The sequence below is a fragment of the Armigeres subalbatus genome, unplaced genomic scaffold, assembly GCF_024139115.2.
Source record: "Armigeres subalbatus isolate Guangzhou_Male unplaced genomic scaffold, GZ_Asu_2 Contig1429, whole genome shotgun sequence".
Lineage (NCBI taxonomy): Eukaryota > Metazoa > Arthropoda > Insecta > Diptera > Culicidae > Armigeres > Armigeres subalbatus.
This window is the reverse complement of record NW_026942209.1, coordinates 179,659-196,590: the sequence shown is the minus strand read 5'-3', so window position 1 is coordinate 196,590 and position 16,932 is coordinate 179,659. Positions and strand designations below refer to the sequence as shown.

Sequence of the window (16,932 nt, the reverse complement as noted above, 5' to 3'; positions counted from 1 at the left end):
AAAAGTTAGAAATGAGGAGTTATGTTTCACTTCTGAAAAGAGGAATAGATAAATGAGAAGTGGGATGTCTGAGGACGAAGTAAGCAATGAGGAGAGAAAAGCCGGATGTCTTACTTCTCACTTCTGACATTTTATTTCTTGCTTTCTACTATTCACCTGCTTCTCCTCAATCCTTATTCTTACTTCTCACGGCAATAAGTTAGAAATAACAAATGAGATGTGAAACGTTTCATTTCTTTTTTCGCATCTCTTACTTTTTACTTCTCACTTCTTATATCACACCTCTCAATATGAGAAATGAGATGTGAAAATTGAAAAGTAATTTAGATTACTTCTCACGTCTCATTAAAATCTTTCTTCCTCACGTCTAATTTCTCACTTCTTACTTCTCATTTTTCAGTTCTCAATTACCATTATTCGCTTGTTTTCACATTTACTATTGATGGCCAAACGACTCGTTCGATCATATGGCCCGTAAAGCAAACAAAATGTACGGTCGAATGACCTGTTCGGCCAAATGACATTTTCAACGCATGTGCAATTCGGCCAAATCTCATTATCGACCAGGTTGATTCGAAACTGACGATTCTGCAACCCATTCTGAGATTCCGCAATTCAGAGCGATTTCAAAATATCGGCTTGGAGAGCCTCGGAATGGATTTCAGAGCTACGTTTTCGACAGGAATTCTGAACTCGGAATCGATTTTTACAATTCACTAAAGGTTACTGGAAAAAGTAATAAATTGATGATTTTCTGGACTGTAGTTAGTCAACAAGGTTTTTCGATCGGTAATAAGATTACTTGTTATTCCGAATAGACTCCCTTTTTATATTTTTAGAATAAGATTTCAGAAAAAATCCGTGATTCAAAAATTATTTACAGTGTTTTGAGAATATTTGATCAAAAATTAAAAATCACGGGGTATTACAAAAATTGAGAAAAAGCATCAATGTTACGATTTTCAACAAATGTCTGACACAACTTGATCTCATGAAGAACCCTGAGCCATCCAATGGAATGCACAAGAGTGACATTGAAGCTCTTGCAATTCGAGTTAGTAAAAAAATAAAAAATGTAGTAAAAAATAGGAGCTCAAAAAACAATTAATTGTTTCACACTACTCACTTTTTATAGTGAGAAAAGAGAAAAAAGAGTGGGAAAAAAAAATTTCAAATGACTTTTTCGGCCACATGACCTATTCAGTCAAATGTCCTAATCGGCCAAATGTCCAATTCGGCCAAATGTCCTATTCGGCCAAATGGTATATTCGGCAAAAAAAATTTCGGCCTGGTGGCCTTCGGCCAAATGCCATTCGACTGAACGGTATTCGTTCAAACGGTCCTTCCTTCCAAAACGAACAACTTGAGCTTCTGTAGGAATAACGGATTTTTGATTTAATTTCACTATTTATTGGAGGCTTTCTGGAGATTCCAAGATACTTTTGAATTTCCGAAGGAATTCTTGAATACCAAAGGTGATTGTCAAAATACCTGAGATTCATAAATTTGAAATTCTAAATTAAATTGTAGGTCGTGTTTTTTCCAAATCGTGATTTGGCAATCAATTTCAAATGAAAATCCATTAATTAATCATTTGTATGAAACGTTCCAGCCTTTTCAACATGTCCTGCCACCTTCAGATTTAAGAATCTTCATATCAAGGATGTTTTTGATATCTGCTTGAGTTTGTTTTGGGAAAAAAAATCTACATTTCCTTAAATTTCGTTGTTTGTTGTTGTTTTTTGCTTGTTTTTAAACGATTTATTGTGGTTCCAAAGGTAGTAAAATCGCTATTTCTGAGATCGAAATCATTGTTGCACTTTTTGTAAGTATTGGTTATGATCTTGGACTTGAACGTATCAATTTCTCAAGTTTCTTTTATTATCTTGAAGATTAGAGAAAAAAAAATAATTAAACGAAAATCAACGGGATTCTTGGTCAATTCATAAAATTCATAATAATCATGATTTCATTTATTCATGCAATAAAAAGACTAGAAGTAGAACTTCGTCGAATGAACAACATGATCCGAATGTTGTTCTTTTTCTTATTCAACTTGTGGGTTTTCTATACATATACTCATTTATGCTATTATGATCTCTAGAGAAGAAAAAACACGCCAGCATTATTTGTATCATACTGTTAACGAAATTCAACAAAGCAAATTCACAGATAAATCATTTCGAGTGTAAACATAAAAGCCGAAAACACTCACATAGAGAGTTGAATGAAGAGCTCGGACAGCGTCATATGATTTATCACAACAAACAGCACATAATTGTTGAAATGGCCCCAGATTTGAGTCTTATCGCTATTACATTGCTGTCCCTCTACACGGTAAGCGTCATGTGTTGAATGTTTTTCATCCTTGACTGTTCCGTATACTGAAAAGCCGATCGTTTCTCACTGTAATGAGATTTTATGGCGTTGAAACAGTAAAACAAAGTTGCTAGTTTCAGTACCGATCGGGAAACATAGATGCAATTCCGTTCCGTAGAATCATTGTTCCGCGATGTAAGCAATGGTGTAACCCAGGTGTGGTCGACTATTCGCTTCACACTCCCCGTCGGGAGGTTATCTACCGGTCTGGTTGGCAGTCCTGGTTTGACACTGTGTCACGTCCTGACTCATCAGCCATCTATCAGTAGCACTGCAACGTACCGGCGCACTGTCGAGCCAAGGCTCATCGCGATTGAGACGCTTGCAGTGTGCTCCCCGCCTCACGCGGTGGCGGTCATCAGAAATGATTGAATACGTTCCTAAAGTGACAGCATATTAAAAACGGGCATAAATTAGAATCCCAATCATCGGTGCTACAGTGGGGTGTAAAATTCGAGAACTGCCTATGCGATTGCGAATTCTGTTCGGATGTTCAATGTATCGCTCCCCAGTGTAGGGCCCATGACAATCCATCCCGGCTCGCCGGTGTTGTCAGCGCTGGTATCACCGTTCCGGGAGTGTATGATGACGATGATGATGCGAATGCACTTTTCATTATTCGACTTCGACTACTCACAACAGAACGGAAGAGGTGCGTTCCGTGTCGTGATGATCTTCCTCCTCCTTCAAGTTCATAGAGATCTGTCGAGAGAGGTCCAGACACAATAAGTGATTCTTCCTCTGCCCTCTCGGATTCCCGCCTTTGCTGCAAACAATCAGACGAAAGCCCACCGTAAAACCTGTTTGCCGTCGTATCACCCAAGACACCGAGGCCAAGACTGTACGCTCCACACCCTACTAAGCCATCAACAGTGCTCGCTCGCTCAAACAAGAAACAAGAACAAGAAAAAGGGAACAAAATATTAAAAATACACCACCCCGAGTGGAAAGAAGAACCTCTTAAGAGCCATACAGAAGAACGTCCCGGCGATAAAGAGTGTAAGAAGTGACTCGCACTCGGCTGTCGCACCTTTGCGCAGGGTTGCCAGCAGTTTTAGAATTTCTTTAAAAAAAATGCGATCTTTCAAGGAACATTGCTTAATGCTGAACATTTTCGTTATATTCATTCTAACATTGTAACATCAAACTGTTCAAGATAATTTAAAAAGAAAGATTTTGAAATTTTTTCTCCAAAATGTTTGATGTCAAACTGCGATGCCATTTTTTTTAATTTTTCGTACGCTTACTACAATTATATCAATAGTTCTTTGGAGCTTCAGTTTTGAAAAATTCTCTTTTTCAAAACTTATTACTGTACTGTAATAAATAAAAATGTCTTGATCATACACCCAGTTTTTTTTTTTTACACGGTTTGGTTTTGGTCGTTTAAGACCTTTAGCGTCAATGAAGCTATGAGTTAACCCCACGAAAAAATTCACAAAAAATCAAAGAAAATTCAGGGGGTATTTAAAAAGCTGTGAAAGTTCAGGTTAACCGAGAAATTAATGAACTCCAACCGCGTAAAAAAAAACCTGGGTGTAGTTAGAAATCAAGTTTAATTCTAAAACAAGTAGGAACCACAAAAGAGTCAAAAGAGTTATAGTTTTCAAAAATCTTAAAATTCACTGTTGAATAATTCATTATAGCAGTTTTTTTTACAATATGTTTTTGAAAAACTAATGGCAACCCTCAGCAGCCAGGCATCATCATCGCCGAAGACAACGACGGAAGAGAATGATCCCTGGCATGCCCGGTCCAAATATACACACACTTAGCCATACTCGGTCCGAATCTTACCTCGTTCATCAGCATAATTTATGAATTAATTCTCAAGACACACTCCAGTTACGAGCGGGGCGGCAGCAGGCAGCAGCAGCGCGAGAGGTCCCGCTTTGGCACATAATTCTCTGTCACACACGCACTCGCTGTGGCCCTCCCTCAGCTCTACCTCCCGCTTCGTGATCTAGACCGAGAACTATTAATAGACTTTCGTTTCATAACCATAACTCATCTCGGAATCCCCACACCTTCCCAGCAGAAATCCATTTCTCAAACCCGCTTCGCTCGACAAAACAACGAAGAAATGTCACAATCCGCACGCAGCTTAGACATTCCACACAAGCCCTCGTCCGCGATAATTGGAACGGGACGACCTCGCACTCACCGGTCATCAGAACGGCTTAGCCGCCGCCACCGCCGCCGTTGAATCCGAAAAACACCAGCAGAGACCCGTGATTATCGCTTCAAAACAAACGCCTTCGAATGCGGTAATGGTGCGAGATCCACCACCACCAAGCATGCCCCCAACTCGAACGCTCAGTGATGGACAGATTTTTAAATTAGTCTCTACCCGACATAATTATGACACTAATTCCCGACACCCCCTCTTCTCTGTGGCGGCGGGCGGGCGATGCGGCTATCGGCCGCCCGTACGCTGACGGACAACCATCAGCTCGTCAGATGCCCAACTAGCCCCCCAAATTTTTTGCCCGTCTTTCTCTCTCGATCGAGCGGCAATAGGTGACGCGGCGACCGCTGCTGCTGCTGCTGATGGGCATTTCCGGCCGATCGATGATCCCGGGCGTCGACCATCATCAAAGACCCTCTAGGCGAATCCAATAATCGCGCGCGCTCGGAGGTTTCGATTTAAATCGACATCATCATCAAAACATTGGCCGGCCCGGCTCGGGAGGTTTGCGTGCGTCGTCGTCTTTGGCTGGGATCCGCACAGTTATAGCGTTGTTGGGGAAGGGAGGTTAGGAAGAAATATCGAAAACATAAATTACACTATCAGCATAAATTAAAAGCCTCGGCGCGAGAATGGGTCGTCGTCGTCGTCGTCGCCGGGCCGATCGACTCTCAATGAATACCTACGATCGAGTGGTGACTCGGTTAGGAACGATCGGATGCGATCGTAGCGAGGTTGGCCGTTTGCAATAAATATGATCTTCTGCTATAGAGAAGCTTTTCGATGTGTAGGTAACCTACATAAGTCAAGTTCTACCTGATGGTTTTGAATTGAACAATTGGAATCATTTTGAGTCCCTCGATTGAATTTAAAGATTTGAATTCGAAAAATATGTTTAAAAAATATTCAAAATATTAAACATTATTTCTGAAATAACTTTTGTGAATTATATTTGCCGGAGAATTTTAAAACAAGGTACTGTTAAAAAAACAATAAATGTACTGAACGCACATTATCCCGCAAAGCACACAAAAGTAAATATCAATGCTTGGTGTTCAATACTGATGATTAATTTTGGGGCTGGCTCAACCTCAATCCATTTCACGAATTTATGTGCAGTGTAGGACAGCTCCCATTCATCTTTTCCTTACCTACTTAACAAGAACGACCTTCTGCGCATCTCATCAACCTACAAAATCGCCCTATTATGAGAACCAAAACACGGCCACCATTCCACTGAGCCCCACAGGCAGTTCGGATCATAAAACTCCCAACCTTTCGCTTCCCGAATGACGAGAACCACCAGATCAGTCCCCCTGTCGCTGTCTCGGGTGGAACCTAATTAGAACCCTGCGCTTTTTTTTAATTACCGCTTTGACTGATTTATTCTCAATGCTGCACCCGCGATCAGACTCAGCCCGGTAGCTGCAATTTTCAGCCTCCTCCCCCAGAAGTCCCCACAATAATAATAATAATAATCATCATCATCATTGCCGTCGATCGTTGTCGATGGGAAGTTTCTGCTACAACACTCATCCCGGGTTTTAGTGGACAAATTAAACATGTGCAGCAGCCCCTTCTAGATCACGTATCGCTTGACTCCCAGCTGTTTGACGACGTTGCTACTGCCGGACCTGCTGGCTGTCCTGTACAGCAGAAACGATACACAGTGTCCAATGATGATGATAAAAACAGAGGCAAAACTGGCTGCTTGAAGAGCATCGTTCATAACTTGCTTCCAATTCGGTCCGTTCCGTCTTAGTCTCTTATCTTGAAGTGTGAATAAGCACTTTTGGCTCGTTTGAGCTCGCCTAAGTTCTCTAAATTGATACGAAGGAAGTGACTGTTTAGCGAGTTGACGGCCGCACTCTTGCTCGCCACGGTTCTACAACATACTTTCGCCACCGAAAAGTACAAAGTACACAATCAATTAACTCTTAACATGCCACTAATTGAAGAGTTGCAGCGTCATTTACGCGCCTCTCGGCAGATTTGCTCTGTTGCGCTCGAGAAAACCACGACGACCGCGTTGAAGTGATTTTATGACCCTGTTATGCTAACAAGAGCACGACGTCACAGCCGATTCAGCGGTTCGTCGATGGAAAACTCAAAGCGCAGAAAAAAAATCGAACCAAATCAATAAAAACCAACCAAAGACAAGGCGTAAAAATCATGCACCGAGCGAGATTCAAATTTATTTTAATTTTATGCACCAAAACGGAAACAGAAATTCGAACGCTGTCAAATTAAAAATGACCCCCTCGCCCATTTCGTCTCCGCATCTCTAAGGAGAGCTTCAGCATCACTGCGATTGTTATTTATAGGTGGCACTTTGTCTTAATTATAAATTTAAATGCGTTTGGAGGTTAGAACTCTGATGTATGCAACTCGTACGCGATACAAACTTTCCTTTTCGTTTCTCCCCGCACAGGATCGATCGAGTCGGACGATCTCTCGCTGGAACCGCAAGCCGTGTCCAGCCCGTGTGCAAGCCTTTGCAGCCCGACGAAGCAGGAGCGCAGCACACCGCAGTCCGTGGTCATCGAGGAAGAGGCTAGCAACACCAGCAGCAACGCGATGTATCCCTCGTCATCGTCACATCATCATACGGCGACCCAATCGTCGCACCACAGCAACAGTGCCAGCCAGGAGATGCATCACGATCACTCCACTGAGCACGAGGACAGCAAGATCTCCTACAGAGGAATCTTCACCACTACAGCTGGTCCTGGCATGGGACTCCAAACGGCAACAGGATCCCAACTGTCGATCATGTCCGGACAGATGTCTCCGACGTCCGGTCTGAGCGGATGGGGTCTCCCCAGTCCAGACAAGAGCCTATTTCAGCCACCCATGTTCGGACTTCTCGGCCCGGGCCCACAAAGCTCAGCCCAAGCTCACTTTGCCGTAACACAACAGTCCGCTGCTCAAACCCCGTCCCCAGCGGGACATCATCAGCACCCCTCACACCACTACAGCACAGACGAACGAAGTCACCAATCCGTTGAACTTCTGGGTCTAAACATGGACTGTCCCAGTATCATTCTTAAGCAACCGCCTAGCTATGCCAGTTGCGTTTCATCGCTAGACATGCAGCAGCAGCAAGCCCAAGAAATGCATCAGTACTCCCGCAGCCAAGCGCTTGGCATGGGTCAAACTCCCAAATATCAATGGCTTGACTCACCCGTAGAATACGGAAGTCCCCAACACAACGTAGTCATCCCTGGCCCCTCATCTTCCTCCTCCACCGGCATTATTCCCAAGCAGGAACCCTTCAGCTCGTCACAATGCCCGGACGTTAGTCAACTCAGTCAGCTTACGCCCCAACAGCAAGCGCAGTACGCAGTTCAACTAGCCGAGTACAACCCTTCCACCAGCAAAGGTCACGAAATTCTGAACCAAGTTTACCAGCAGTGTCCCATGCCATTGAAGCTAGTCCCAGTGAAGCCCCGGAAGTACCCCAACCGCCCCAGCAAAACCCCCGTTCATGAACGGCCCTACGCTTGTCCAGTGGAAAATTGTGACCGACGATTCTCGCGATCGGATGAACTCACCAGACATATCAGGATCCACACCGGCCAGAAGCCGTTCCAGTGTCGCATTTGCATGCGATCCTTTAGCCGATCGGATCATCTAACGACCCACATCCGGACACACACCGGCGAGAAACCATTCTCCTGCGACATCTGCGGCCGAAAGTTCGCCCGATCAGACGAGAAGAAACGTCATGCCAAGGTCCATCTGAAACAGCGGATAAAGAAGGAGAAAAACAGCCACGGCAGCAGCAGTAGTGCAAACAACAATACCAGTAGCAGTAGTCATCATCAACATCAGCAGCAACAACAGCAGCATCACCACCTGTCGGTTGCCCAGCAGCAACACCACCATCACCATCACGCGGCCAGTCTTCATCCACACCACCTCCTGCACGAAGACATCAACGGTATTCCGATCGTGTCCTCATCCAGTGCGACCAGCTTGTAGACCGAACTTTCGTCGATAGACGTTATGCGTTTGAATGATCCCCAGATAAAGCTTGTTCACGACGATCCGTTCATGGGTTACATTGAAACAACTCCGACGCAGACTGACGCCGGCACAGCGGTTTCCATCCGCCGTCGTGCTCCGCTGGATTCGATTGCCGACGGCGATGACACTCCTTCCGCGGTGGATGACGATGTCGACGAAGACGTCGACGTTGGTGACGAAAGCAGTCGACATTCAGCACCGCCCACGACGCCACAAGCAGCCAATAGCAGTGCTGCCAGCACAAGTGACGTTAGAACTACAGCTGACCCTGCAGCAGCCACATCCGCTGTCGCCACCGCCGCCACCGCCGCCGATGCCAACGATCAATCAATAGTGATTGTTCTCTTGGTCGAGTAAGTAAGGAAGGGCGTATGCAGTAAGTTTTAGCCACTTTCAAAAACACTCCCGCCTCCCTCCAAAAGGTGCCAAAATGTCCCCGCCCACGATTATTGCTGTTAGCATAACCAAACCTGAACACGCAACCACAGATCGTAGAGGAAAACACATAGTAATTGCCATTCAACGGCAATCTAATCATTCAATGCGCAAAATGTCACTCGACGAGAAAAGTGCACACAACAGTGAACAAAATCAAGGCAAACATACACAATTCGCAGGAACAAAACTTCAGCGGGCAAACACACCAACTTGTTGCTTGAAAAATCTCGTCCAAATGCGATGCTTTCATTTTGGCCAAACTTTAATCATTTTTAGAACTCCAAAATGGTTTCGAAGTTCCTCATTTATCTTTCAACAATTTGAACAAAACCTGATCGAAAATTACAGCCGACATGGAGAAATCATAAGCAAAGTACCAAATCATTTGGCTTTTAAAATTTCGCTAATAGTAATTGGATAATCGCTGATTGGAGCATATTCCAATTAAAAGTAAACAAATGTTACATTTGAGTTCGCTAATGCTATCAGATGCGTTTAAATGCATTTTAGTATCTCGTTGGCAATCATTTGACGCTGCACTTGTATTTCAATTGGCGGATGGTGTTTGCTAACTGGAACTTGAATTTGAACGATTAGCGATTGAACATTGTACATTTGAATTCACGACTAAGATTTTTCCTTCTCTTTAAAAAAATAGAAAATAAACAGCAAAACAAAATAATGGGATCAGATTAGTGCAAATTCTTAAAGACGAGTGTGTTTGCTGAAACTGAACAAAATATCTAATTCCGAGTTCATACCAATTGGGTTTCAGTACAACCAGTGTTTGACAGTCTGACTCGAAACGAATTAATGTTTCTTCATGCCGAAACGATGCTAAGTGGTAAACAAAATCTACATCAAATTATTCAGTACAACTTTTAATATTTTCCAATCTCTTCACTATGCACGAATCAGCCTTTCATGCACATGAAAATTATCAATGTTGAATGTTTTCCTAAATTTATTGTAATCGATATCGATTTGATCTACGCAGTTCAATTTTCGAACCTCAAATCGACCGTCATCAAAACCCGACTAACCACCATATTGTATGTATTGCCCCTTGATTTCACTTCACTCACGCCACCCACACGCACACATCCGTCGATGTCTTCTTCGTTCGGACACAATCGACCCCGCACGTCTCTCGAGAGTCAAAAACGATTTTCATAAACACAAAAAAAAATTGTTCTATACTACAATTTTATCTCTGAACACTGTGATCTCAATTTATATGTAAAAGAGAACGAAATCTAGACTTTTAATAAGAGGAATTATTAGTACTGTAAAATGAGAGGAAACGCAAGAATTTAAATGATTGTAAAGAAAGCGCACGCAAACGTTGTATTTATAATCGAGCAAGGTAGTGCCGAACTGGCGATTTGACAAGAAGAAAAACTGTCCGTACTAATTGCGATGAAGTGTTATAAAATTATAAAAAAAATTCAACTTAAATTAAGTGGAAGTTATTTTGTGATTTCTCTTGAATGCACAAGTGTCAAACGAGCACAAACTGCTATGCATCACTCCGATGCGAAGAGAAAGAGAAACTAGGAACTTCTTATAAAGAAAACAAATTGTACTAAATCTGTACTAAACGGGACATTATTAAAAAATGATAACGACGTAGTTAGTGGATTTTTTCTAAAATAATTAAAACTATTTAAAATATGTTACTGACACCCATAACATTGAACATAAATAAACAAACACAAAACGCAAAAATATACAATGCAAAGGTGACAATCGACGAAAAAAAGCACACAATGGTTGTCCTTTTGGCCTCGATTCGTTTCGCCAGTTTCCTAGAAGCTTCTTACGTTTCATAAGTCCTTTTATTTCGTCGTGTACAAATCCGAGCTAAAGCCAACCGCACACATGAATGCGCTGCCATATTAAGATACTTTGTTTTGCAATTTCTGTTATCATCCGAACTTTGTAAATTTCCAAAACAAGCTGAGGATAGAGCTTCCCCGGGTTCTGCCAGTGCCATGAGCAAATTCTCCTGCGTAGATTACAATCTATTATTATTCTTGTTTGCTATATTTCCATGTTTTATATTTTATTTTATTTAGCTTGTCATTTCTTACAAGAATGAGATTCCACCGATTGGTTAGGACGCGAGCCCTCCTTCCGAAGGAGGTGGTAAACATTAAGTTTCAGTGCTAGTCCGAGTGCTTTTAGGTTATAAGACGTAAGGAAACTCATCCATCTGACCGAATTACTTCGATAGCCACAATTTAGTAAAAAAAATAACAGTACACAAAAATAGCCTATCGATACGAAACAGAGAAAGTCACTTGAAGCGAAAATTTAATAAAAATGTGTTTTAAGAATCGAACTTTTTGCAACTAATTTCGAAAAAAAACTAATAACACAGTAAGGAACGAAAAGGCTTTAATTAATTAACAATAGTTGTTAAGCAAATGTTGAAAGTTTCGATGAAAATGAAGAAAAGGTTATTAAAATTTTACGGTTTTACCAAATAACACACATTTTTGTTATTTTTTTTATTGAATATCTTTTTGTTCCGATTTATTTATCTTCACCCGCCCTAAAGCTCTCCTAGAGTTTTCTTCGATGCTGTATTTATTCTTTTAACTCTTAATTGTAGAGCATAATTTCATACCTTTAAGGAACGATTTTTCAATAAACAGAGAATAAAGCATACATTCCACAAACATTCTTCAGTTGTTTTCTTTCATCTTCCCTTCAGTTTTTGTTGTGTCTGTCTTCTATTGTTGTATTTTTGTTTTATTCAATGCACATTTTCTCTTCTTTTGCAATGTTAAAAACTCAAGAGAAGCTTAATCTGCATGACGGTTTTGTAAGACAAATTAGTGGCAAAAGTGGTGGGAATCGAATCCCACGTTAAATATCAAAACTAGATCTTCCTGGGACATCTGCACATCAAACCTATCTCATTAGGCGAGCCAGTGTTTCCGAATCGGCTCATCCGCGAATCCAAGGTGCAAAGCTATGCTACAAAGTAGAAACCAAACGGTGCATTCAAAAATAAAAGAAGTAAACCAGGACCTGACATTTTCTTTCTAGTAGTGCAAGTAGTGGGGAACGCATGGTTTTAAAGCATGCACTGTGAGGGGGAAGAGCCAAGTGCGTGAAATATGGTTTTATCCATTTTACGACGCGGTCGTTGCCACTTTACTAGACTAGGACACATTTTGGTCGAGTTAATTGCGTACGAATGTGAGAACGGAGAAGTATTGTAGTTGAAAAGGTAAATTTACAGGTTCATATGGCCTTAAACGTCTAACATTTATCAGCGACACTAGGTGAGACCCATCTGCCAAAACAACATTCACAAAAGTGTTACAAGTGGCCCTCAGCTCTGCATTGGTGGCAAGAGCTACCTACAACAGAAGTATTGCTCTTAAATCGGCCTATAGTGAAATCATAGAATCACAGACAAAAACTCGCTACCGTTATTAAAGAACAAAGTATACAAAACCATGTCTTAGAATACAAATCGAAATTATTTGTAGCATTTCAGTGATGAAAACATATACAAACGACAAAGTGAGTGGTTCATGCATAATGTAATGAGGCTCAGTCAACGAAATTGCGAAGAATTCTGTCAATTCACCCATTGATCGAAACTAGCACAAAATTTGCAACGAAAGACCTTATGCATCAAATGCTCACGTAGAGAGAATGAGACAAAAAGAAGGCGTGCATCTCTACAAACTAACATTAGCGTGGACATTTTTTGGATGTTACTTAAACTTAATTCGTCGAAGTTTCTTGAAAATTAAGAAATTATAGCATTGTGTAGTGTAACTATCTTCTAGACTAGGAGGTAAGTCCTTAAAAAGGAGCATACAAGAAATATGAATATATTTTAAATACTTCTGTGCTGTTATACTAAGAGATGTACTGTTCATTGTATTAGATAGATTCATTTTATGATTCTTTCAAATGACGTCGAATCCGAATACAATAAATTATACCATTGAACGAGTAGATAGAGAGACATAAAAGGCGCGGCAGGCAGTTGCGATGCATTGATTAGACGATAAAATTTAATTAAAACACATACCTAAGTGTAATTATTTTTCATTGATGAACCCATGATCCACTAAGCGAAAATCCAAACAAACGATCATCACATCAGAACACAGTACAAATAAATAGAATAAATCAGATGCGAAACTTTTCCAATCAGGCCACAAAGCACAACCCAAATCTAAATCTTCGGAGCTACGTAAAAGAGTGTCATTTATTTTTGGAAATTGTTTGTAATTTTGATATTATAGACCACCATCGGTCAGTACAATTGCACGTAACAGTGTTAAAGGCATTGGCATTAGATGTATCTATTCTGTAATCAAAATATATCTCATTAAACATTGAACCACACGAGCCAATCAGTGCAGATCGTGTCTGTGGATCAAGCATGAAAACCCATAAATGTGCAATTCGATGGAGGAAGCGTCACTTACCGAGGGGCAGACTAATCCCAGCCAACCATTCTAATCATTAGAATTAAGACTACAAATTGCAAAACATCTGGTTGTAATCACTACTCTTCTACTCAATAAGAGAAAATAAGAATAAACTTAAACGCAACTGCAAATCGGTGAACTTTCTGTTGCATAACAAAAGAACTCGATGATCGCTTATATGAGTTTTGTCCGTTTTCATTTATTGGTTTTCTGTACCGCCCCCGAAGCCGTCGTCTCTTCTGTAGTAAATCCCCTCTGGCTATACTGTGACATGCAAATAAAGATATTGTTGGAAGAAAATGGAAAATAAAACCGAAATGTGTTTTTATTTGGCGTTGATGACACTCGTTGCCCTCATATTTAGGATGGTTCTCCAATTCTCAAACTAAATATTTGATACCTCATCGCCAAGGTCGAGGTGGTTTATGAAGTTCACTATCATTTTCCTTTCTCGTACACTAAGTATACCTTTTGAAGCGACATATTTGGACCTCTCCTACTTGATTTGAATATATGTAGGGTCGGTGTACCAATTGTCGCCATACATAAGGGTGGACTTTATATATCAAGCGAAAGGTTTTACTTCCTGCTCCTTAAATAAAACAGCTGTGAAAACCACAATAAAATTTGTTATTATCCTCAAAATTGATTAATCCATTATGAGAACGCATGCACCAGTTGTGGCACTATTCTTAATTTTGGTTCCTTATTTGGCAAATCCCATTATTTTCTTATGGGACTGGCCAAATTGGGACCACTAGTGCCACAACTGGTGCAAAGGACGTTAAAAATTAAGCAAAATCAATTTTCATAATTATGCTTTGCTTGTTTTGGAGGAAATCAAAGGTGTTATCGTGTCATATGAATATGCTTTATCACATGAATATGCTTGGTTTGCGGTGATTTGTTTGGTCATTTGGCATATAAAGCTCTAGTGCGACAACTGGTGCTATAGCCACAACTGGTACACTTAGCCTACTCTCTTCATTATCTACGTTTGCTTTTAACACAACAACTGGCGGTACTAAAGTTCTGGTAGTGGTGAGGCACCAAATAATCAAAATCTGTACATTTATTTTTAACTAAATATTTTAACTGAAGCAGACTGATTGACTAAACTTCCACTGTAAATAGTTCTACACGCACCTTGAGAAGCGATCCCTTCGATTTGTATTCCGCTTATCAATAAGCAATTAAAACACAGTTACTTTTGATGCAATTATGCTTCACGTGCAAAAAAAATGGCGGCAGAAACTCCGCGTTTGGCGGATGGCGATGTTTTTGATTTTTGATGTTTTAATTTCAAACCCTGTCCTGTCTTAATTTCAAACCCTGTCCTGTTTAATTTCAAACCCTGGGGTCCTGTCCGACCCTATCCGGGTCGTAGCTGGTGTGAGGCAAGGATGTATTCTATCACCGTTACTGTTCCTCATCGTAATCGATGAGATTCTGGTAGATGCGATTGACCGTGAACCAAACCGCGGGCTGTTATGGCAGCCTATAACCATGGAGCACCTAAACGACTTCGAATTGGCGGATGACGTTGCACTACTCGCGCAACGGCGCTCTGATATGCAGAGTAAGCTCAACGACCTTGCCGATCGCTCCTCCTCGGCAGGTTTAGTCATCAACGTCAACAAAACCAAATCGTTGGATGTAAACACGGTGACTCCTTCCAGTTTCACAGTAGCCGGGCAACCAGTGGAGAATGTTGAAAGCTTCCAATATCTTGGTAGCCAAATGGCGTCAGACGGCGGTACCAAGATCGACATAGGCGCACGGATCAAGAAAGCAAGGGCTGCCTTTGCGAGTTTAAGAAATATTTGGAAAAACAGGCAGATAAGTGAACGCACCAAAATACGAATTTTCAACTCTAACGTGAAATCTGTGCTGTTATACGCTAGCGAAACATGGTGTGTATCAGTGGAGAACACTCAACGGCTGCAGGTGTTCATTAACAGATGCCTGCGGTATATAATTCAGGCCTGGTGGCCTCACAACTGGATCTCAAACAACGAGCTCCATCGTCGTTGTCACCAGAGGCCGATAGCAACAGAAATTCGGGATCGGAAGTGGGGCTGGGTCGGCCACACTCTACGTAGGGGCGGAAACGAAATCTGTAAGCAAGCATTAGACTGGAACCCAGCGGGACATCGCAGCAGAGGCAGACCCAGAGGCTCATGGCGGCGAAGCCTCAATAAAGAAATAAAAGAAGTCGACCGAAATCTAACCTGGCAACAGGTTAAAGCGATAGCCGGGCATCGCTCCGGATGGAGATCTTTCAAGTCGGCCCTTTGCACCACCGGAGGTGTACAGGATCCATAAGTAAGTAAAGTAATTTCAAACCCTACTTTCCATTTCAATGCCCTTAAAGCTTACAATGTAAGATAAATTTTAACTCCCTTTAATTTACTGATATCTCATGAGGTGGACGGATTTCGCTCCTACACGATAACTAGTCAAGTGGTAAATCAACTAAAAAAAATGTCAGGCAGTTTCAAGTATTACGAAATTTTAGTACATTTTATCGTTTGTAATTGAAAAGTTCACTAGGATTTTTTTGAACTATTTTTCCAAAAATTTCCAATTCCTGAGTAATAAAGGATAGACTGTAATTGTGACAGTTTGAGGGGATTTCTAGCAAGCAATTTCAGAGTCAAAACCGGGTTCTTTTACTGGCCAGAATTCTTCGGCTGTTTCAAAAGTTCTTTGAGAATTATCTTCAGACATTTTTTCATGATTACCTTAAATAATTATTTAGGAAATACCTCCCAGGAATTCTCAGCAAAAATTCCTTACGGAAATTCATGGGAGTCTACAAGACCAACAGAGTGATTGGTGGGTTTCTGAGCTTGTGTGTTAGTTGTAGAATCCCAACTTGAAAATATTACATCAGTATAGAAAAAAATCAATATTCCCAGAGTATCTACGGTACTCCAAACCATTCTTGAGTTCAGATCTTGGAGATCTACAACACATACAGACTGATTAATAGGATCCTGAGCTTGTGAGTTAGTTGGAGCAACCCCCGGGACATCATTACATCAGTATATAAAAAATTCAACATTTCCAGAATAGCTATTGTTCTCCAAACCATTCTTGAGTTCAGATATTGAAGGTCTGTAACACCTACAGAGTGATTTATAGGATCCTGAGCTTGTGAGTTAGTTGGAGCAACCCCACGGTACATCATTACACCAATATACAATCACAACGTTCCTGCGGTACTCCAAACTATTCTTGAATTCTGATCTTGGGGATCTACAAGACCAACAGAGTGATTCAAAGGCTACTGAGATAATGTGTTAGTTGCAAAAACCCCATGGACATCATTACACCAGTATATGAATATTACAATAATCCTAAAATATCTACGGTACTACGGTTTGTTAGTTGGAGAAGCATCTTGGAACATCATTACACCATTTTATA

General features: G+C 41.2%; 1 protein-coding gene across 1 annotated transcript in view; it reads left to right on the top strand.

Annotated features, from left to right (window-relative positions):
• The window catches only part of LOC134202814 (early growth response protein 1-like), a 33,200-nt gene extending 21,674 nt beyond the window's left edge, over window positions 1-11,526 (top strand). The window contains exon 3 of the mRNA XM_062677805.1: window positions 6,999-11,526. Coding sequence (XP_062533789.1) covers window positions 6,999-8,551 — 1,553 coding nt within the window. The 3' untranslated portion in view covers window positions 8,552-11,526. The remainder of the gene's footprint in view (window positions 1-6,998) is intronic.
• Window positions 11,527-16,932: the final 5,406 nt, after the last annotated feature.